General features: G+C 39.6%; 1 protein-coding gene across 1 annotated transcript in view; it reads left to right on the top strand.

Annotated features, from left to right (window-relative positions):
- The window catches only part of STIMATE (STIM activating enhancer), a 28,316-nt gene extending 9,074 nt beyond the window's left edge, over positions 1 to 19,242 (top strand). The window contains exons 2-8 of the mRNA XM_054076557.1: positions 5,297 to 5,345; positions 7,274 to 7,369; positions 9,993 to 10,114; positions 15,909 to 16,021; positions 16,920 to 16,997; positions 17,863 to 18,012; positions 18,871 to 19,242. Coding sequence (XP_053932532.1) covers positions 5,297 to 5,345; positions 7,274 to 7,369; positions 9,993 to 10,114; positions 15,909 to 16,021; positions 16,920 to 16,997; positions 17,863 to 18,012; positions 18,871 to 18,987 — 725 coding nt within the window. The 3' untranslated portion in view covers positions 18,988 to 19,242. The remainder of the gene's footprint in view (positions 1 to 5,296; positions 5,346 to 7,273; positions 7,370 to 9,992; positions 10,115 to 15,908; positions 16,022 to 16,919; positions 16,998 to 17,862; positions 18,013 to 18,870) is intronic.
- Positions 19,243 to 24,201: the final 4,959 nt, after the last annotated feature.

The following is a 24,201-nucleotide window of genomic DNA, read 5'->3' on the forward strand; positions in this document are numbered from 1 at the left end:
ATGGTGGTGTGAGTTTTCAGGAATTCTTGGCATGCGTGTATGTATTCATAGCTTACACAGTTTCCACTGTAGAGGGAAAAGTGTTATTAGCAGACAGAACAACGTTTTTGACAGTCTTCCTGTATATAATTTTAAAAAAAAAACAAAATCCAGCCTGCATGTGTAGTTGATTGTGCAAAGTGTTTACAGGGTTAGAAATTGCAAGATCACATTTATGGTGCCTATGTTCTCCTGATAACTAAATGTTCTGAAAATAGTTCTGTTGTATGAGAGTAGCCCTGTGAAAATCTGCGTCTGATTCTGAGTTCGTACGCTAGCACTTGGATTAACTCTCTAGCTGTTACTCCAGGCGAAGTCAGTAAACCAGCGTTCTACCAAACGCTTGAGTACTTGTCTTGAACGTTGGAAATGATGTCATCTGATGTGAAAGCAACCCTTCAAATCACAACAGTCTTGCGCTGTGAGAGCTGTCTGGTTGCAACGTGTTATTCGGGAAGACCAGCAAAGCCAATATGCTCAAGGAGACTGTACACTCTCACACTGCACACTCAACACTGGATGGAAGCTCAAAATGCAGCTGGCTTCTTACTCTTAAATTTTGTGCATAGTCACATATATGTGTGTGTATGGTTTTAGTGAGCCATACTTTGGTAGTTAGTCCAAATCTTGAAGCTTTTAAGTATTACATCACAGAAAGATTTTTTTTTTTTTTTTAGACTTGCAGACCAGTTTTTGTTGGAAGGGACCCCAGATGTCACCCACTCCCACCTCCTGCTCAGAGCAGGACTAGCCTCTGTCCCCTTGCTTGGAGCATCATCCAGATGAATTTTCTAGGCCTATGAGACTGAAGCCAGCACACACTCTCTGGACAACTTGTTGCAGAGTTTAATTGGTCTTATTGGAAATTTTTTACTTCTTTGTGCTGGAATTTCTCTGGCTGCAGGTTGTGACTGTTTCCTCATGCCCCTTGCCTATGAACCTGCAGGAAGGGTTTCATTCTGTCCTCGCTGAAAATACTCGTGCAGGTGAGCAGGTTTGCCTGTGTGATGTGCAAACGTGATCTTATCCTCGTTACCTTCCCTCCTCTTAGTTTTCTTTGGCTGTTTGGCTAGCTCGGCTGCCGCTTTGCTGAGCTCTGGCAAAAATGTGTAGGAGGTTTATGAAACGAAACATTTTATCACATGCTTTGGTTTTGACCTATTTCTGAAAGTTTTAAGAAGCGCTGGAAATACAAGTGAAATTCCCAACTGTCTTCTCAGATGAGCAGTATTATTGTAGTGTAGCTGCAGAGGACATCAAATGTGTTGAATAGTCTTTGTTTTGAATTTCAAATTAATGACCTGAATCTTCCTAGGTCTTTATTGGGACCAGAAGGATTCTTATTGTGAACTGCCACATTGTCTGTCTAACAGATGGAATAATTCATGTTATGGAGGAACATTTCAAACATTCGAGTTGTTGGGCCAGTTTTGTGCTGCTACCAGAACAGCTGACCAGAAACTTGGAGTTCTTAAATGCGTGTTGAAGTTACTTCACATCAGCAAAATATTTCCTGGGGCACTTTTTGGGAGGGTGATGAGGAGGAAAAGGAGGAAAGGCTGAATTCCAAGGGCAGATTCAAATGTTGATTTTCATATTGACACTTTGGAAAGTTTTGACATTATTTGTTGTCTCTATTCTTATATACAGGCTTTATTCTTCCCCATGGGTCTTTGGTTTTCTGTAAGACTGCTTGCAAAACTGTGTTAAAGTAGCTGTTAGAAACCCTTCCCCAGTACTCTGGCATTAATTATTCCTAGAATTTGAATGAAATGAGAAGACAATTTAATGAACTTGAATTTTGCATTAGTGGTACTCTGCCTTGTATGCTAATCTATTATCTGTCCATCTGGCAGTGCACATGCTTGTTGGCAGAAGTGCTTTTATTTCCTTTCCTGAAAAATTCTGGCATTGAATGCATAAACAAGCAGCACTTCTTTCTTCGTGTATAATTCACCATGAAGTTCTGAACATTATTAGTTAATTAATATTAAATATGCTAGTGTGAGTGTGATGCTCTGAATTGAAGCATATGGAGCAGTGCCACCTCCTCACAGTGAGAAGTTGGCAGATTGAGATCCATCTGTCCGCTGACACACGTGCCGGCACACGTCTCTGAGTTTACGCTGACTGCCAAGAGAAACTGTGAGTGGGGCTGAGAGCGTCTACATCGTGACATGTTTTGGGGAGCAGCAAGTGGAAGAACTGCTCTTCCCCTCCCCATTTTGATTGATGCTTAAAAAAAAAAAAAATTACAGAATCTTTATTTGAAGACATGCGCTGGCTTTTGGGTGCAAAATTAATAAATTAATAGAAACATGCTAAGGACCTTGAGCTTACCAGTGTGGTTATCTACAGCCTGGTGGTTTCTTGCTCAGTTTCCTTACTGGGAAGGCCCTGGCTGTCCACAGCCATACAGAAAACGTACTCCCATACTGTCAGAGAAGTTAAATTGCTTTCAACTTCAGCCGCTCTGAAGTGATAGAGTATTGTGCTCAGTAGGCAGCGTCACCTGGATACCACATCGGGATGTGTAGGAAAATACCTGGCAGTATTTACCTACGTCAGGAATACCTGATGGTCACGGACATAGAGCTGCAAGAAACTAGGCTGAGAAAACCACCCTGCTTCATATGGATTTGCTGGGCTTTCAAGTGAACAGGTACATATTCATCAAGTGGCAACTCCTAAAGCATTTAAATGGATTGTCTCGTTTCATTTGGGGTGTAGAAGTTTGTGGTGTGAACAGCCATTTGTTACATTCCTGCAAGGCATCTGTTGAGGCTTTCACAGTTAACTCTCCTGTTTAATGTTAATGCAAATGAAATGTTATGTGTTCTGATTTGGTCAGAGAAACAGAGACCTTCTGAAGTCTGTGGGCTGTGAGAGTTGGGGTTATTCAGCCTGGAGAAGAGACCTTAGAGCAGCTTCCAGTACAGAAAGGGGCTCCAGGAAAGCTGGAAAGCGACTCTTGATCAGGGACTGCAGGGATAGGATGAAGGGGAATGGGAGATTGAGATGAGATCTTGGGTCAAAATGTTTTGCTGTGAGGGTGGAGAGGCCCTGGCCCAGGTTGCCCAGAGCAGTGGGGGTGCCCCATCCCTGGAGGTGTTCGAGGCCAAGTTGGATGGGGCTTAGAGCAACCGGATCCAGTGGGAGGTGTCCCTGCCCATGGCAGGGAGTGGGACTGGATGGGCTTTGAGGTCCTTCTGACCCAAACCATTCTGATTCTACAAAATCTTTTTCTCAGTATGACTACATTTTAAAATAGCATTAGTTGAACTGGTTTTGAATATTCACTTCCAAAACTCTTTCTTGGGAATACTGTCGAGAAAGCTGTGATTCCACAGGCTTATACAACTCATCCATAGTGATGATAGACAAAAGCCTAAGCTTCAAATTTTCCCCTGCCCCAAGTGTGCAGGTCTTACCAGTGTAAGTTCTCTTCTGTCTGCAGAAAAGCATCTTGCACAGGCTCCACAGTAAGCTGAAACTTGTGTTTCTTGCATTTATCTTGCATTTATTTTGTGATGCTTTTTTTGTGGCCTCCTGTTGTAGTGCAAAAGCGGCAGTAATTCAAGTAATCCAAAGTGTGATTGGGAGCACCTGGCACCACCAGCAAACTAGGTAGCTGGGTGCTGCACATTCTTAACAGAAGTTTTGTATTTATGGCATGCTGTTCACAGAGGAAACTGCTGGTGAATGTTGCTATTACAACTTTATCTTTGGTGTAAACCTGCGGTCTTTTCCTCTTGTCACTTTTTAATTTCTGCTGGTTGTATTACATGGGGTGAAACATGGTTTCTCTCTCGGCTGTCAGAAGCAGCAAAAGGACAGACAGTATAATGACAAGTTGTTAGCGTGGTACTCCCTGCAAATGCTGCTTTTCCACCTTGGAGGTGAATTCTAGTTTATCTATTTTAAGGCATTTGGGTAATTGTATTAATTCTGTGTTTGTGTGAGGACAGTTGGCTTCAAGGAAAATTGTCTTACTTGTGATTTGTTTATAAACCAAAATGCATTTTTAAGACTTTCAAGCTAGGGAAGTGTACGTATATATAGCATCCTATTTGAAATTTAAATTCTTCATTGTTAAAGCAGGTTAAAATATCTATTGATGCTTTGCCTGACATATTTGCTATGATTTGTGTCTTTTAAGGCAGAATCTCTGCGAGTTGTTGGAGAGGAGGGGATTTGAGGCTTAAAATTTCTTTTTGTTGTTGTTTGAAGAGATAATTTCTGGAATAGGAGCCTAAATAATTATTTTTCAAGACTTACGTTGAAGGAACTGTTTAGTTACACTGAGCCTTGAACAGGAGGAGGAGGAAGTAAAACCTATATATAAAACCCATCCTTTGTGGCAAGTTTTTCTATTACCTACCTGTAATTTGTGTTCCCTTATCTGCCTTTGGGCTTCCGCTTCCCCTGCACTTGTGGGAATGGACCTGGGATGGGCTGGTGGCTCCTGGGATGGACCTGGGAGTAGCTGGACAGGGTGTGATTCAGGCTCTCCCTCCTTTGTGGGTGGGCACAGGAGCCTTCTATCAGATACACAAATAATTTGTGTTATAAACTGGATCAAGACTGCAATAATCAAATTATCAATTTTTTTTTTTTGTCTTTATACAGTTGGCAATAATTTCCATACTGATTTTTTTTTTTTGAGTTTTTCATATGCTAACAAGATTCAACCTTTCTGTGAAGGGATTATCTGACTAAAAATATCTGTCCTGCTTTCCTTTTGCAACTCAAGTCTGCCCACGAAAGTCTAAATTTTCATCCATAAAATAAATATACTTTGTTGGAGAACATATTTGTCCTGTTACTAATTCACTTGATTTATTTCTGATATTATAGATTGCCTCTGTATTGCAAGAACACTTTCCAATTTGACTTTTGGTCTCCAGTGAGCAAAAGAGAACTGCTTTTTCTAATACATGCTTTCCTATCAGAAATTAATTTTCTGGATGGGCAGTCATAAAAGCGAAGGCCAATCAAATGGGGGTCATGGATTATTTTTCCATGTGAGATATCCTGGCAGCCAGACGATGGATCTGTAGGAACTTGAAGGTGATGGAAGGGGACCGGTTTCTTTAAAAATGGATCCTTAGAGATTGATAAAGTGAAATACAGTTGTGTAAGATATAATTTATCAAAGAACAAAATGTTTCTGCAAGGTGATTTGCTTTTGCTTTTCTGTATTTTTGTTGCTTTGGGAGTTGATGATTGTCTTCAATTATTATTTTTTTCTTCTTAGTAAAACGCTTCAGAGAACCAAAGCATGAACGACGTCCCTGGAGGATATGGTATGTTTCTGCAAGCTTTATTCTTGATTTGTTTGTTTCTTGTGTGTTTTAGAAAGTGAAAGAATGATTGTTTGCATGTGATGATAAAGAAAAAGAAAAGTGATGACAAGAAAAAATTTCCCAAAATACATGAATTGATAAAAAGTTATCTTCAGTGTAATTCCATGCTGGTTCTTTTTCAGAGTCCTAGAATGATTGGAGTTGGAAGGGTCCTTTAAAGCCCATCCAGTCCCACCCCCTGCCATGGGCAGGGACACCTCCCACTGGATCAGGGGCTCCAAGCCCCATCCAACCTGGCCTTGAACCCCTCCAGGGATGGGGCAGCCACCCCTGCTCCGGGTAACCTGGGCCAGGGCCTCCCCACCCTCACAGTCCTACTTCCAGGCATGTGCATTTGGATGTAAAGTTTCAAGCTGTGCTTCCTCCTGAAGATGGAAACTTAAAGTTGCCCTAAGGTGCATCTGAACATCCACAAACTTCCACAAGCTTACAAGAAGCTCTCAGCTAGGCTTAAACAAAATTCCATGTTCTGTAGCTATTGTACTACAGATAAGATAGAAAAGATTATGGTAACAGCTATAAATGTATAAGCCATTAAAGAAAACAAAGTCTAAAAAGTATATTTTGTTTGTATTGCTTTTAAAAAGTTGTTGGATTGTGGCAGTGGCAATGAAACCCATTCTGGTTTTGAGGCTGGCGTAAATGTTAAGCTGTGATTCCAGTTGTTGAAGATCTCAGTGGTTTAAATTCATCTTGTACAATGCTGCTTTTTGAAACCAATCCTGACCTTTATTTTATTTTCTTATACAAAATCTGTGTGCTACAGCCTTCCTCAGCCTGAAATTCTGAGTAGTGTGGCAATAACCCTAAATTTTTAAGCAAAGGATCTTGTTGTGGCACTTGGAGTATTGTTATTTATAGTGTGGAGTACTGATTAGATAAGTAACTCACTGTCTTGCTGCCTCATCTCCAACACTCTGCTTTCTGTGTTGTGCACTGAATGCGAGAGAATAAAGTCTAAGAAAAAGCTGTCAGGGAAGGGAGGTCTATTTGGGCATAAAATATTGTTTGGTTCTGTTGGGATATTGGAATCTTTTTCGACACTGCAACAGCAGGCAAAACGTGTGTTGATCTGTATAAAGAACACGCTCTTGCCTACAGAACACTTCTGACACGATTCATATAGTTAACATTTAATAAAACATCCATTGGAGGTTTGGGTTTTGTGCAAAGGATGATGATAAAAGAAGGGTAAGGTCTGAAGTCAGTACTAAATCAGTACCGATGTGTGCATGTAATATTTTTCCTGCAAGTAGCAAACTATTTTCTCTCTAACTGTCATCTGCTTTGGAGATGATGCTTTCAAGGCTGTGGTTCTTGTGCAGTGTGGTCTGAGCTGCAGTACTATAAAGAAAATTCAGTGAGACCCCTTCATTTGTGCTTTTAGGCACAATGCTGTAGATAAAGGACTCATTAGCCAGCTATTAAATTGTTCATCAAGCACATGATGAGGATTTTATTTTTGTCTGTGCCATAAACCTGCTAAAAATGCCTAAACATAAAAGGACTGAAATATCTAGCAAGGCTGGGATACTCATTGTTTACAGGAGGTTATTAAAGACTTAACTAGGTTTAGGGAGGATTAGTTATTGGATAATGCATGTGATACCAAGGGGATATCCCTGGCCTTGAAATTTATAGCGATAAGGTTTCAGGTTAGTATGATTTGGTTTATTGTTAGCAATAATTAAGAAAAAAGGGTTAGAATTTGAAATGTGACACTGTTAAATAAGCTAAATACCATGACACTTTATCATTCTGGTGTTCTCACTGAATAATTGAAATGGAATTCCATTTAAAATAAATGTGCAGGGTCTGTTTTGTAAACAGTTTTATGTGTCTTAAATAACTGTTTCTACTTTGTGCAGGTTTTTAGATACTTCCAAGCAAGCCATAGGGATGTTGTTCATCCACTTCGCAAACGTCTATTTATCAGACCTTACAGAAGAAGACCCTTGTTCACTGTGAGTGTTTCATTTCAGAATAATTAGTTGTTATGGAAGTTCTGCAGTTGAGTTTGGTGTATGTGGACAGTAAGGTGAGGTATAGCTGGGAAACCAATTCCCGTGTTAAGAATCGGTCACTTTCAAAACCCCGTGGATCAAACTTAGTTAATCAAGGACCAGAGTTCTGCTTTTTTAGTTCATGGCTGGCAGGACTTGGGAAGGCTTTTTCTGGCCTGTATAAAGATAATTAAGATCGAGGGTGAACTCTTAATTCTCCCTCTCCAGTTAATGAATGAAGACATAGGATGCACGTAGTAATGTGAGGCTGTTTACCAAAGGAGATGAATATCAAGTTGTGCACACCAACCTCCAGCTGCTCTGCTTGCTTCAGTAAGGCTTTAATATAGAGTCAGGGATATTTAGCAAAAATCATTCATGCTTGTATTTTCTTCTAAAACCCACATTAACTGCTGCAGTAATACTTTCATTTTGTGAAAAGAAGATCTCACACAAAAATTAATTTTGTGATGTCACGCTCGGAGCAGTGTGACTGAGGAGATAAGCGTTTCACTGTAGCATATTAAACCTGAAGATTTTATGACTAAGACCCCGCCAGGCTCTTTACAGGAGCTCCTGAAGCTCATGATAATTGTTTAGGTTTGTTCCTGATAGGGTTCACGCTCGAAGAAGCTTCCACATTCCTGGTAAGAGAAGCTATGAAATCACTTCTAAAAGATTAGTAATTTGCCCTTTAAAAACAATCCGTTTATGGCATCTGCGCGCTGTTGTCCTTTGGTAAACAAGGGCTCTACACAGCTCAAGGAATATGCTTGTGTTGCTTCACAAGCTGGTTTTATTTCTCTTACTCTTCCTGGGTTTCTTTGTTTCTTTTGTGTTCCTACGTGCTATAAATGTACAAATGAAACACTAGTTTTCTCTTCCCACCACGAAGCATTTTGGTAGGGAAAATGCATTTATTTTAACACACTAACCACAAAGTTTCAGTTATGATTATGGCAGTTTCAATAATACCAGACATTATCGTAGGACTTCCCTTGCTTACAGGTTTAAGAATTCCTTGATAGATTTAAAAACTGGCAGAGGCAAATTGCTTTCATTCCATTTTTAGTTATTGGAGTGTATTTTCAAGTAAGCTAACCAAAGCATGTCTAAAATTGTCAGTGTTTAAACCAAAAATTCAACAGTTTATTACATAATTTAAAAATAAAAATAACTGTTTACTGAGTTTGCAAAATAAAATGTTTACTAACATGTGTGTTCTCTTCTACATGTTGTAAGTAGTGTACATAACTTTATTTTCAAACACTACTTTTCCTGTAAGTGTAACATGACACAAACCCAAGTGCAAAGGTGAGGTAGAGAACTGTTAATCTTATTGTCAGGATAACAAAAATAACAGCGTGGAGCTGTATAATTTCCTGGTCAAGGGTTGCAGGTCCTCCTTGTTGGCATAAAAAATAGCATGTTGTATTAACTACAAACACTTGTCCTTTCTTGGGAAAAACATATTGTAGGTGTGCAAATGGGCCTAAATTGGTGACTAAAAGCAATGTTTCTGTCTGACTTAAAATAGTAACAATTTTACTTGGCAAATTCAAACACAGATAGTTTTGTGTTCTTTCCTGGTGTGTAGTTTATGAGTTATTTTTAGAACAAAAACCGGAAAATGTAGTTTTAGAGGATATTGTGGTTCAAAGCTTGGAAAGAACTACAATTGGAGGTTTCCGTTTGTTAGGTTGGGAATGTAGTGCTGTAATTCAGCAGGTGTGGTATAACATAGCTGATAAAACATCTGTTAGAACGCCTTGACGGATGGGTGGTGGTTTGAATGATTTTAAATAGAAGCGCCACACAGCCCTTTTCTCTAGTGCAGAGTGTGGAGTTGGCTCTGTGTGCTGCGCCGGGAAGTTTGGATGAACTGCAGCCTTTTCCTCGCTGAACTCTCAGCCAAATGTGTTTATGTGATAGCAGCAGCAACTTGTTTGGTTGGTTGTGCCAGTGCACTGGTTATGTGTGAGGAGGATTAGTGCAGTACATCAGAGTGAGGATGTAGGGAGCCTGATGTGCTTGGGGCTATCCGGTGTATTTGGCCTGTGCTGTGAGCCCTAATTTGATGTGAAATAGGTGTTGGCACATCTCTTCTCCTTGCTCCTGACGGCTGCCTTCCTGCTATAGACTTAGAGCAGCCCCTTGTGGCCTTAAAATGACTTGTGGAGACCTTAATTGCTGTTTCCTGTGCCAAACACTAAACTTTGATTTTAATGGTTATTAAAACTCTGATTTGATACACTACTATTAGATTTTTTTTTTTAAGAAGTTTATGGGTAAGTCCTGGCTGAAGCAAAGCGTTCCTGCTTCATTTTTCTTTTGGACAGGCACTCAAATGGTATTTTAAGGGTCAGAACAGCTCCTCCTTTACTGTTCTGAATTTACGTGTTCTGTCTTTGCTTTCCATTTTCTGATGCTATTTTGCCCACATATATTTGTCTCTGCTGCAGAAGCCCACAGGTCTCTGATTTGCTGGTTTTATCCCTGCAGATGAGTTCCTGTTACTAAAATACAGTCAACTTGTAGAAAACGGACCCTTACTCCTTGTTTTCTTTTACCTTTTTCCTTTCAGGTACCTTATCAACTTCTTGTTAGATGCCACGTTGGGAATGCTGTTAATCTATATTGGGATACGTGCGGTCAGCAGCATTGTGGAATGGCAGCAGTGGGAGTCCCTTCGCTTTGGTGAATATGGTAAATGCTTCTGTTCTTGCACTGAAATGATTTTCAGGATAGAATCTCAGTTGAGCTAGTGGTTAACTCATCTTAAAATCATTATATAATGATTGTAGTGGACATTTTAATATTTCACAAGGGTTCTTCTGTGTATCTCGGCATGCACTTTCTGTGTTAGAAAGCTCAACGAGTCTCTAAGCATTCAGTGAGTTTGGAACAACTGCTTGAATATTTATTTTTTTAGGAGTGATTGAACAAATTGCAATATTTGCTAATCTCGTGGAAAAAATAACAGCATGATAAATTTACTCTGAACCACTTTTAAATTAACGAAGTCCACTGATCTGCAGAAACTGTGGATTTGTAGATGCAGTTGAGTATCAGACATACTCAAGATCAACATTTAATGCTGCTCAAACTTTATGTTCAGATTTCTTAGTCTGGCTGGTTGGGAATGGAATCTCTGTAAAGATGCTAAAAGTTAGATTTGAAGCTGCTTTACGTAGGAGTGGGAGAGAAGTTGCCTCAAGAGAGCTATGGCTCTTCATCAGAGAGAAAAGCAAACAAAAACCATGGCTTGGAGAAAATTAGTTACAATAATGTCTGTCTAACCAAGTAAAAGCTCGCGTACAATTTCATGTTTATCATCGGTAGGGGTTTTTGTGTTTTATAGGTTTCTTTGTTTTTAATGATCCTAAGTGACTGACAGAATGAAGAATAAATAAATAAAGGACTCACCAAGTTGAAGTACTTTAATTGCAAACTTGCCAAGCTTTTAAATCAAATGGCATTAATTGCTATTTGCATTAATGTCAGAGGTTTAAAGTAGAGATGATGCATCTATCTTAGGAGAAATAACTACCTATACCATTAGGGCATTTTTTGTCAGATTTCTGTAGGCTTAACGTGTATCTTTCGGGGTGCAGTTTATGACCATTTAAGCTGTTTAGTTCAGCACCACCACAACCTTGTTTATCTGCTTTTTTCCCACGTCACGGTCCAGTATTTCCACTCTTTTCCTTGGACTGGTGCACATCAGACTCTTCAGGGAACTGATTCAGAGCTAAACCATCAGAAAATTCACCGTGTGTAGAAAGTAAATAGTTCCCTCAGCTAAGTCCCCAGACTTGTGTCTCTAAGGGATTAAGTAAGCACCAATGCCCATAGGAGGGAAAAGGACAAGGAAGGAGCTTAGATATTGCGGATCTTTGAGACGTATTGCCCACAGTCCCTTTTTCTGATTGTTGATTTGACTTGGAGCCATTTAAGATGTTTGAACAGCTTTCAGCCCATATAAAATTGGCTTTCCGCTCAGAGCAAAAACTTGTATCTCTTACAATTATAAGTTCTTGTAATCATGTCGGATACTAAATTTTATTTCATTTTAGTGGCATTCTGTTTTTTCTTGTGTAATCTGTTCTCCTTTCCCACGTTAATGTCCTTTTACAATAAGTGTTCTGCGTGGATGGGAATATGTGGGGAGTATATTTGCTCTCCTGAAATTTGTCTCTATCTTGTATTGACTTCCAAAACAAACCTGATTTTATTTTGGTTAATTATGAGGCATCTGTGACTGCAGTAACTAAGCTCTTAAAATCAACAATTGAAGTTTGCTACTTATGCTCTGCAGCAGAGGTGGTCTGCGACTGATCCATTATTATCATTTTGAGTTAGGAGATCTGAAATGCCTCAACTGGTTTGTTTATTATTTCTTTTCTGTGTGTGTATGTATAAATTAAGTAAGAAATTATACAAGTCCTCTTTACTTGTTGTTCTTCCCAATATTGGATCATTTTACTAAAGACTGATTCTCTTTTCTGAATCTTCATTAATGTGCTGTCCTGCTCTTAATGTGTTGGGTTTTTAATCAAGCTATCATAAGAACTATTAAAAAGCATATTTTAAGTCTGTTTCCATTAATCATGTGGGGAAAGCCTTCTGGTATGAAGAGAATGAGATAGCAAATTGTTATTAGTAAAGGCTGTGCAGAAGGGTTAGACCTTAAGGAACAAATCTGCCTAAAAAGGACAAGTTGCAGTGGGTTATTTGCTGCCCTCTTCTGTTAAGTGCTTAAGTTGTTTCCGAAGTGAAAACCCTCGTATCTCTATTTCATTTAAATTTTTTCACTTTGGCTGAAAGAAAACATTTGTATTTCATAAGATTCCTTAAATTAAGTATAGTCCTGTGGGGTCACAAGTGTGCTTCAACTTAGTGTTTTGAAGTTAAAGATGGATGTTTAGCATATGTGGACGGCATCTGCTCATTGAAAGGTATCGGAGACCTGTAGTGTTTTATCTGGTCAGTCCTCAGCTTGGAGATTAGTGTGGTTTCAACTTGTTTGCAAGTGTGGGAAAACAAATGAGTCCCCTCCCAAAAAAACAAGTCTCTTCTTGCAATGTTGTTTGTGTCTCTAGAGCCTAAATAATCATTTGTCTCAAGTTAAATCTCAGTGTGAGCTCATTTCCCTTCTTAGCTCTATTACTTGATCACTGGTGATTCATTACTTGAAGCTGTCACAAAAATAGCAATGTCCTGCTGGTTTTAAAAGCCTCTTCTTTATATGGAACATAGTTTTTAAGCGTAAATACTTCAAGGAAAGACAAGATACCAAAATATCAGTGTTCATAAGTGGTTACTGTTTGTTTGACAGAACAGCACTGCACACTGATTTACAAAGAAAAGAGTGTGATGCTGCCTCAAGCGCCTTTTAATGACAGAATTTTAAAGTTTTTTAGGTTTGTCTTCATATTTCCAGGTTTATATTTTGAGATTTGTTACATCAGCAGAGGGATTTAATAGAAGTGCAGAAACAGTTTATAGATTTAAGTATGTAAAGAGGAGGAAAGCAGTCATGATCTGTACTGAAAAGAATGCTCCCTGCATTCTCCTTCGCTTCTGTCTTAGGCTACTTTAGCTGCTGCGAGTAGAAAACAAGTGACTAAATCCCTGTTGGTGATAATGAAGTCTATTGGCAACTAAACCGTGCCGAGGTCTCTTTGCATCTCAGATGGCAAAACTTAGAAGTTGTATTTGATGCATCCTTTCCCTCTAGCCTTTGTTTGCAGCTTGCAGAGCAAGTTATTTATACCCATATGGGGTAGATAGCACTTCAGTTAAAACTCTCTTAAGTTTATTTTGGAGCAGTTCTCTGAGGTGGGCATTTTCTTCTAGGAATTTGAAGATCAGAGCAAAGTTACAAGACAGAGGAATCACAGGCATTTTGTTCCAGAGCTGTCTGTGAATGCACATCTGCAAAGTGGCTGATGACAGTGTTGTGCACTAGTACAGACTAGTACTACAGACAGTTTTCATCGCCTGGCATTTTTTGCTGCTACAGTTGTCACTGCTGAAGATTCAAGATTTTTCCATTTCAGTCTTAACGTGCTTTTCTTGCAGTGTTAAGATTTCTGCTGATTTGCTAATGTATTCTAGACGTGTAATTTATGCACGACAGGTATAAAATCAGAATTCCAGAGAGACTGTCAGAGAATTTAGAAATTAAATTAGAGCTTTATGACTTAAGCAGCTTTAAAGGTCTAATTTCAGTTTGTGTACAGGGTCTTTGAACATGTAAATGCCCCAGATGTTCTAGGGCACACCTTCTGGATGTGATGATGTTGTTATCCTAGAATCATGGAATGGTTTGGGTTGGAAAGGGACCTTAAAGCTCATCCAGTTCCAACCCCCCTGCCATAGGCTGGGACAGCTTCCTCTGGATCACTGTTAGCTTCTACTTTTTCCCTTTAATTGGCTTATAAACTCATAGAAAACTTGGGTTGGAAAGGATCACCAGAGGTCTCATAATCCAACCCCGTGCTAAAAGCAGGATTAACTTCAAAGCTAAAGTGGGTTGCTCAGGGTGTGGTCAATTTATACATGATTTGAGATTTAGGAACTTCTCTGGACAATCTACTCGAGTGCTTAGCCACCCTCAGTGTGAAAGCTTTTTTCCTCTATGTCAGACTTGTATGTCCACCCATTATATCTCCCCAGCTTTCCTACTGCTATCCCACTGCTACGGGGACACAGTCAAAAGTCTTGGTAAACTCAAAGTAGACAGCATGCCTCTTCTCCCTGCTTGTAATTAGAGCTGAGAGATAATTTTGTAGATGCGGTAGGGCACACAAAAATCCCCAAATAGAACTTAATATACGCAACTTCTAATTTCAGTCATTTACCCAAAAAAAAAAAAACCCAAAAACCAGCATGCCTCCTTGCAAAAACATCATGGAATAAAACATTCATTGGTAATTTGCATAACACTCTAAATACAGAATTTCATATTTTTTGGACATGCAAAATCTCTTGTGACAGAGTTGGAATAGAGGAAAATTGCAATAGCTGTCTTTGCTCTCGGGAATCAAATACAGATTGGAAAAGAGCTAAGAATAAACTTTTGAAGTTTCACCCTGTAGCAAAAGAGTGTACTTGCTGGTTTATGAAGAAAACTAGAGCATGTACTAATAAAAATGTGGGGTATAGAAGTGAATTGCTAACCTATAATTCTCAGTTCAAGCTTTGTATCTTCAGAAGAATCGCAGTTGCTCAACTCTGAGTCACTGGTGTTTCCCCTTTCAAAGTTTCTAACTTTTTTTCACAACAGAAGCCATAAACTGCAGTGTGTAATTGTAAAACCTGAGCATTGTAACCGGTTCCTCTTGGACTCTGGAGTGTTGATCACTGGCTCTTACTGTAAAACTTGTTTAGGAAGTTTTCTTTGTTTCAGACTCCGGTGTCATCTATCAGTTTCTCTTGGTAGCATTTAAGCAGCACACACTAAGTCTCAAGACTGTTACCAGGTATTAATACTGAAAGCCTTTTAGAGATGTTCCAGGAAAGGAAGTAGCAACTATCCATTATGCATTACTGATACATAAAGGCATCTGAATTTCCACTGCCCATTATTCATTCCCAGGCTAAAAGTTTTAAGCTGCCTTTGAAGATGCTGCAGACAATTGTGGAGTCTCAAGAGCTGACACTACCTCCAAAGCTTCCTTCTGGTATCCAGTGAAGTGCTGCTTGAAGCTCACCTGCAATACTTGTTAGGCAGTCCTCTTTTCCCCTTTGTGTTTTATTTTTCCTCTCCTTGCTTTCATGGAGTTTAATAGTCTGTATGAATTTTTGTGTTCAGATATTTGTGATCTTCGTTCTGTTCTGGCAAATAATTTAATGCATTCAGGTTTTCATTCTGCCGCAATGGGATGCAGCAGAATTTCAAACCCCTAAACACAGAAACTAAAATGTGATCTTAATGTCTTGTTCAATTAATTTTTGTGTTTAATATTTTTATGGCAGCTCTTGCAGCTGTTGATTCAATTGCAATTGCTTAATTATGCTAACTAAGTTTATATAAAGGAAAACTGCGTTTAAGGTAGCCTAGGGGGAGTGGCAGAAATCATTACGCTTCTGCTTGAGGCTGGAGGGGAAGATGTTTTTCCTCAGCTATGTTTCCTGTAAGTGTTCCCTTTTTAGAAATGTAATACTTCATGACAGTGGGGCAAAAGTAACAATTTGATGAGAAACAAATGCAGTGCAACCGTACCTGTCTTGCTTTCATTGGGTTCTGTAAAACTGAGCATATAAGCAGGTAAAGCTGAATCAGATAAAGTTCTTTTATATTCGCTGTCTAACCGAAACTTTTTGAAAGTTTGGGGTAAAGCTGAAGGAGAGAAAGGAGCAGCACTAAGGAGATTGGAGAAGGCACTTTAAGAGGGTGTAGCTGCCTTGCCTCTGCTGATACTGCTTCTCCAAAATGTTTACTGTAAATTCAATCCACCGTAAGTGTACACTGACTCTTTCTTCTTTCTTGCAGGTGACCCACTGCAGTGCCGTGCATGGGTGGGCCAGTGCGTGCTCTACATAATGATTATGACATTTGAGAAAACCATCATCATTATAGTGCTGCTTATACCTCAGTGGAAAGAGGTTTGTATTCGTACTGCATTTTACAGACTAATGAATTGCAGGTGGAAGCTGCAAAGCAACAGACTTCTAATAGTGTTTATTGGTTTGGCTCAGGCGTCACAACTGTTGGCAGCCGGTGCCATTTAACTGGATGGTAATGCTGTGTTCTTTTAGCTTGATTAGGGTGCTGCCAATTAGGCTTTCTTTTCCATTACCAAGAATATCCTATAATATTTTGGAGGTTTTTATGGACTGTGACGTATAAAATTTTATCCTATCTCCTTGTCTGAGTGCTCTTGAAGCTGTTAAGTGGTGCTTCCTTTTCTAAATTCTTTAACCGTTACTTACAGCTATTTTGTATTGCTGCTTGTATTATTTTAAAAGGATCTTCTTTGCCTGATGTTGTTGATAGATCTAAACCCTAGAATTTAGTGAAGCCATTGCTGATGATTGGATAAATACTTGTTTTCATAGAATCTGTGGAGCGTCATATTCCAAGTGATGGTGTGTGGTGTTACAGCCCATTAAAACCAGTCGGTCTCTGTTGTAGGCTCTGGACTGCTTTGGGAACTGTCCTCTCTTTAATGGGTATTTTGTAAAACTCTGCTGTTTAAATTTCCTAAAGATGAAACTTAAAACATGTTCCTGGGGAGCGTGCAGCTCTAAAATGTTCCAGATGCTTCTAACACAGCTCTTCAGACTTATGTAAAAAAAAATGACAGAAAGAAGTTTCTTGCCATCCCCACTTATCTGTGGTAATTCATAAGCTGTCCTAAGTACTTTGCTTTTTCACAAAGCTGTCCTTTCTTGGTTCGTTTGAATTATTTCTGTAGCATTAGCTAGTACATGAACAGTTCCACTTAATCTGGTTATGTGCACGTGCTGCCATGATATGAGCTGAATCCATTTCTTTCCACAGGTAGCTTTATTGAATCCTATAGAGAACCCCCAGCTGGAGCTGGCTATCGTCATGCTGATAGTTCCCTTCTTTGTTAATGTGAGTGCCACTTGCACGCTTCTGCGAGGTGTTTGCTTGGGTATATTTCTGCCATGTGTTATTAACGTCAGTCCTGAAAGCACAGCGTACCTTGGTGCCTAAGTTGATTTTTAAGAGGAAGGCTGTTAAAGATGAAATGTCTGGATATGTAGGTTTTACACAGCTTAAATCCATACTGAGCTAAGTAGCCAGGGTCAGGAGAGGTGCAGAAATGCCTCCTTAGACCTCTTTGGCCTGATGACTTCAGAAGATTGAATGTAATACTAAAATAGTGATAGAGGGATTATAAAATTACAGTGAAATTTGCTTTAGGAAACAGTTGGCCTCCAGGACAGCTGTACTGGGAAGTATCCCATGTCAGACCCCCGAGCTAATAACAGCTGGCCTGTGACAGAGCAGAGGAAAAGGGCAAGTGTGCACTCATCCTTCCCAAAGTGTACTCTTCCAGCAGTCTGGAATTTAGGCACTAGGGCTGGAGATGGTGGGTGCATTTAATGACTGCTGGTGATTTTTTGCTTTCATTAATTTGTTCAAGCATGGATTTTATCCTTTGAGATCCAAAAGTGTGTTCCACTAAGAGGTTTGCCTAAGCTATTCACGTTTCTACATGAAGAGTTAATACATGATCTCTCTTAATAGCAACTGCCTGTCTTATTTTCTTCTTTTCTATAGAGGAATAAAGCAGCTATGTTCTAGAACATTCATGCAGTGTGTAATGAGCCAAGTGACTGTAGGCCTATACAAGATTTTACCTGGCCAATTCAGAATTATTGTCAAGTTTTCCTAATTCTGCCCAAATACTGACCAAATGAACATGTGCTGCTCTGAGGAAAACTGAACTGTCGCTCCCCCTTCTCTTCAACAGGCGTTAATGTTCTGGGTAGTAGATAATTTTCTTATGAAGAAAGGGAAGACAAAAGCTAAACTTGAAGAAAAGGAAGCAGGACAAGATTCAAGAAATGGAAGTAAAGTCCGATATAGGAGAGCAGCATCACACGAAGAGTCAGAATCAGAAGTATGTACAGTTAATTATTGCAATTAATGTAATATCAATTCATTTTATCTCTCGTGCCATTGATTTCCTTGTAACGCTGTCAGTTTAAATTTTCTTTTTGTGTACCTCTAACAGTAGTTCCTAGTATTTGCAGTTAAAAAACAGCGTAGTTGCACCACTCATTTCCTTCCATATGGGCAGGAAGACATAATAATATATTTAAATATTACAGGTGAACTGTGTTACACACACTTCTAGAAGAGCCCACAGGGAATACAAAACCAATAGACCATTGTAATTCAAAGAGAAGTCAATAGCTTAAAGTGAGAGGAAGCCAGTGGGGGTAACTGCCCTGATTTTGGAGAAGTATTTACATCCTTACCTTAGCAAAATTATATTCTAAATTAAGTGGGCAGTTTTCAGTTCACCTGAAGGATGGGTGGTGACTTTGAAGGCAAGTTTAGTTGGTTACTGTAACTTTTCAGTGTAATAAACAGTACTAGTTATATTGGGGTTGCTCTAATAAAATGACTGCCATGAATCTATCCACCAGAGTGGACAGGGAGCTGATGCGTTCTCTCTCGAACGGCAAGCTGCCCTTGCTCTTCTGAAGGTGCTGGAATTACTTCTTTGGGTTTAGGTAGTGATTGTAGTAGAGACGAATATGCATACATCCTTCTTTTTACCTGGAGGTTCCAGATGGGATGTAAGACGTTGTTTGATAGTACTGGCAGTAAGTCCGCATTATGTTCTGTAAGCTCTTTCTTGAGCAAATCATGAGGTGCTTTGCAAGTGTAAAAAAAGTAAATGGTTAGAAGTAGAATGAAGACAGAGTGTGACTTTGATCCGCATTACTCAGAAGCTATGATTTGTTTTTAGATCCTTATTTCAGCAGATGATGAGATGGAGGAATCGGATGCTGAAGAGGACCTGCGCAGACTGACCAACTTAAAGCCCATTAAGAAAAAGAAGCATCGTTTTGGTCTGCCTGTATGACACATTCCCTGACCTGTGTGTGCAGGTTTCATGGCAAAAAACTTCAGTCAGTGGGTTTTTAACGTTGCAATTGCATCTCCCTTTTCATACAAACTGACTTGAAAGCAAGGTCTGCCAACAGAATGGGAGCGGATGGAAGACTTCCAGTTCGGTTGCACTACAGACACACTGACCAATTATGCAAGAATGTCTTTTCATCATGTGTGAAAAACACAGCGTTGTTAAGGACTGGTTGCTAAGGGCACTTGTATCTGATATTTCAGAGGAGATAGTAGAAAACAGATACAGCAATCGTTCGCTTTTGGTTACTGATGATACAGGTTAAGATATTCTCAGAAAGGCATCAGAATCAACTAAGTTAAGGGAGTGTGTTTTTATTACTAAAACTGGCTTTTGCAGCATAATTCCCAGAGCAGAATAGTTTATGGTTACAAGCTGTAACTTAACGTTATTTTTTTAAGTACAAATGTTTACTTGTTATTGGGTACCTATGGAACTGATAGGTGGAACAAAGATTTTTTTTCCAAGTCTCCTCAAATCTATTTGACTATTTTATATTTAAGTTATATTTTCATACAGTTGTATTTAAAGATTCTCTCTGTCAGAGAAGATGGTGCCGTTCCCTTTTTTGTGCTGAACAGGTCAAAGGATTTGTAGCGAAAATCTTATTTATCCTCATGTCCTCGTTTAAGACAGAGGGATTGCAAAGGGAAGAGCTCTCTGTCACTGTGAAAGTCACCAAATATCACTAAAAATGCAGTTCTAAGTGTGCTTTTAACCGTATAATTCAAAAATACCTTTTTTTAATAGGAGATGGCGTTCGCATATTTGACAAACGTGCACTTTAGTGTATAACAAAAATCTGTTGTGATGGGTTACTTGTGAAATGAACGTCTGTGGATGACTCTGTTTCTGATTCTGCGAGTCTCGCGTGCGTACCTCTCACATCACCCGAAAGAGATGGAGCATTGCTTATCCTTTCCATTATGTAAGGCCTGCTCTGCAGGACCGGGATCTGATTGAAGCAGTTGTGCTACAACATTTGCAAAGAACTCTCTCCCTTGTTTTTTTGGTAAAAAAGCAAACTTCTGTTTAACGTGCTTTTTTAAAAACAAACAATTTTTCCTATTTGATTTCCATAAGGTCTGATTATCCCTTAGTATTAAAACAGAAACAAACCCGAGAGGTGTAATACAGTTGTTATTACAGAGTTTTTGTGATTTTCAGTGTCTGTCTTCTGATAACCAATAGCACATGCTGATCTGAAGCCTCGCAGACATGCAGTGAGACCCTCTTGCTTGGCGTATTTTCTAAGTGATTGTTTCCGACAACTTTCCTCGCTTAGTTAAACCTTGTGCAGGACAAGGCGATGTGTCAAAGAGGTGACAACAGACCTTAACTGCAAATCTGTTGTGGTATCTGGACATCAGAAGTATTCCAAGCCTTAAACCAAACAGTTTCATCGGAAAACTGCTCAGAACTTTTTAAGATTTTTTACATTTTTTTATAGATTTACTAGGTCTTAATGTGATTTATTATCCAAACTGCTGAAACGGGGTTCTTGGGCCTTAGTAAATACTGAACTGTGCGCTCCTGTACTTATGTTCATTATTCCAGCATTCCTTTTCACTGCTTGGCTGCCGAGGTGAACGCAATGTTCTGAGACTTCAGGAACACCTCAGCGTGCCCAGCCAGCTAGAAGGGACGTGTTACCAAACCTAACATCCACGAGTTTAGTTGAGCCACTGACCTCTGTTACTGTGCACTGAAATGTAATAACTGCAATAAGTACCGGTGTTTATTTTCAACTAAATCTAGAAACGAATGACAACAGAAGCTTAATTGAGTTATTTTGAAATGGGGGATGGAGAAATGTCCCTAAGTCAGTGTTGCCTCTGGTTTAGGTTTTTGGTTTTATTTCATTGTGTGACTTGCTTCTTCTCTTGACTATTTACCCCTGGGCGGGCACCCATCTCCAAAAGCACAGTACTTCAAGGAATTCATTTTCATCAGCAGAGTAGTCTGGTACAGCTCTCTTTTCCAAAGGGATTTAAGAGCCAGGACTGGTTCTTGTTGCGAATGTCAACATTTATTTTTTTAAGCATAGGATTTATTCTATTTTGGAGGGTGAAATAAAGCTATTCACTGCATGCTGCGTATCTCTGCACAGCCATCCCTGTTCTCGTCAGCCATCAGAGAGATCTGAGCAGCGCACACAAATTTAACTACGAGCTTTCGTTTTATCTTCCTTTTCCCTCCTCTCCTGCAGTAACTTAAATTATCAAAATTATTTCTATAGTCTAATGTTTAGTCTGTGAAGTGTCAGTATAAAATTATGGCCTTAATCATGTAAAAATATTTCTTTTGAGCAGACCTCAAACAAATACAAACAGTATAGACTACTACGGAGCAGTTTCTTGAAGGTGGTTATAGCAAAGGTACAAGAATGCCTCATTTTCCTGTCTTAAGTGCATAAATGTCACTTGATTTGAGATTTTGATTTGGGCAACAAGATGATGTAGTGAAGCACTGTGAGCCAAAGAGAGAAGTATTTTAAATCCCACAGTCATAACAGGAAGAGTGAATCTTCAGAGGGGAAAAATAGCTCTAACTTTCTCAGATAAAAAATTTATTCCCAACCTTAGCCAAATAACAACATCTGATGTGTTTTTCCTATTCATTCTTTGTTATCCTGTGAAAGAGATGGAAGATTTAAAATTGGCAGTTCTCCTCTTTGTCAGATAAAAATTGTTATTCTTGCAGTCAGTACAAGTAGGACAAGTGTTCTTGTCTGAAGAGCTTCTACGTGTGAGAAGGAAGCGTGTGCCTGGTGCTTCGCTATGTCTTGCTGTTCACTGCAATGTATTGGCAGTACAGTCCAAAATAAGTTTTTCATAAAGAGTTGACCCAGTACCTTATCCTCAAATTGGCGCTCTAAATTCGTGCCTGGTAAGCGTACTTCAGGGCAGCTCACAGCAAAGGTTTAATTCAGGCTGTGCTTAAAAAAAAGTTATTCTGATAAATGAAAATAAGCTATGTAGTAGATGCCAAAGTAAGAGAAAGGGATTGTGACTTGGAGAAAAGACACAGAATTATTGGTGGAAATTGAATTTACCATGAGTGGTCAACCTAAATGTATTACCTGTTTCTAGTATCCCACCTGTGACACATCTGCATACACTTTAAAGACGGGTGTTGTCTAATACATGGTTTTCAAGTTCTGGCTTTAATCTGTTTAGGTCCCGTTGTCTTACTTTAAGTAGATAAATGCTGTATGTTAACGTCGCTAACTGAAATGTACTATAGCTTTTCTTCAGGGAAAACTCAAATTGAGTTGCAAATTCAAGCAATGCAAAGTGATCCCCTCCCAGGTGTCTGCTCCGGATTCCAGCTGTGCCTGTCGAGGGAGGCCTGGGCTCTCCCGCTCTGCTGAGAGCTGAGCATCACAAGGAATTTCTGCCACTGTGCTTGACTAACCCATGTTTGCAGCTTTGCTGTGCTTTATACAGGAGAAACCAGTAATGAGAGTGAATAAATTGAGCCACATTGAGTCAGAGCAGATCGACAGCATCGGCGTGCAAACCTTTAGGTAGTTTCCAGTTCAGTTACTGAAAATGACTACTATGGTTTTACAAAGTAAAACTGCAGTATCTTTAACAAAGGGACTCTTTTGTAGGTGTGTTTGTCTCGCGTAGGTACCCGTCTCAAACTGAATGTTGGGTTTGTTTGTAAATGAATTCAGAGTGAAGCCTATGTCAGCAAAACCACCAGCTGTATTCCGCTGCCCTCTGTTTGGAACGTGTCGTTTAATCAGTGCTGTTACCTTCAACTTCTAAGGGTATCTGATGTAACTGCATCGTATAACAGTTTACAATAAAGTTTGACTTATTACAGATTCGTACACCTGTTTTATACTTGTTCTGTTTAAAATCGCACATGTTTCAGTGTTCATAATGCGAGGTTGTTGCAGGTGGGGTTTGCTGCTGGAGCTTAACTTAAGAACTGCACATCTATTTTTTTGCACTCTCATGTTGGTGTTAATGGCAATATATTCATTTACCTTAATACCAAGTCCCATATCAGTTGGAGGGAGCTCTGTTCTGAAGTAACAGATCCTGCTCTATAATTGCCCATTACTTTCCACCCACTACACACAAGCCGCTCCTTGCCCACTGCGTCGGGAAAGGGAATTCAGAGGATTATCTTCATCCTATCGAGCCTGTCAGTCCACGGAGGGATGCTGGCAGCTTCCTGGAGAAGTCAAATCATCTGCAAGATCTATGTTTCACAGTGGCCAGACACGTATGTTGACTAAATTCTTGACGGTCGTTGCCATATTTTAGCTGCAGCTGTTCCTCAGCAGAGGAGTTTTCCATGCTTCAGGGTGCAGTGGAAGATTAAAAAGGGGTAACTTGCATTTTTGATAGCTACTATTAAATAAATGACCTTATCTTGTTTCGCTGTCATTTGTGTCCCATTTAACAGATCTCAGGACCTCAACCAGGTGAATAGGAATTCTGCTCTGAAATGTAAGTAACTATGGATTTATGTTGGGTTTTTTGTAAGGAAGAGCTAGCCCGTGATCTGTAAGAGCAAATGGTGGTTCTTGTTTGGCGTTGGTTTAGGGAATGTATCATCGCAGAGAACAGGATTGTACAAGCTGTGGGAGATGCCTTAGAACCTCCAGGCTGTGCTGCCCACCTCTGCAGGCACCTCACCTGCCTCCGGACGGCGTGCATGCCGAAGGTGTTTCAGTTTTGTTGGTATAATGACTTGGGTTTTATAAATCAAATTGCTAGGAAAGAGTAGCTCTTGCTTTTGAGTGAGGAGTGCATAGTACCAATGGAATGAAACCGTTTTGAAAGCTGAAGGGAAAAGATAGTTCAAGTGGCTTGAATTCTACGTATTCGCTTGACATGTGCAGACTATCATTTTCCTGTTGCAATCGTCAGTCGCAGGGTGGTGCCGCTTATGGGGCCACATGGAAAAAACTCTTTGTGGAGAAGGAGGGAGGAGCGTTGTACAACAGCAAAGAATCTGCTGTTTTTCCTGCAGTTGATGGTGTTTTTCCTGCTGCTTTGTTATCTGGCTGCAGGGCACCGCTGTTCTGCAGAAACATTTCCTCCCGGTTTACTAAGGTTTAAAATAGAAATTCAACACAAGGAAGGGCAAAGTACGTAACATCCAAACTGCTGCTTAACCTACAGTTAATTC

This window comes from Cuculus canorus, chromosome 11 (genome assembly GCF_017976375.1).
Source record: "Cuculus canorus isolate bCucCan1 chromosome 11, bCucCan1.pri, whole genome shotgun sequence".
Classification (NCBI taxonomy): domain Eukaryota; kingdom Metazoa; phylum Chordata; class Aves; order Cuculiformes; family Cuculidae; genus Cuculus; species Cuculus canorus.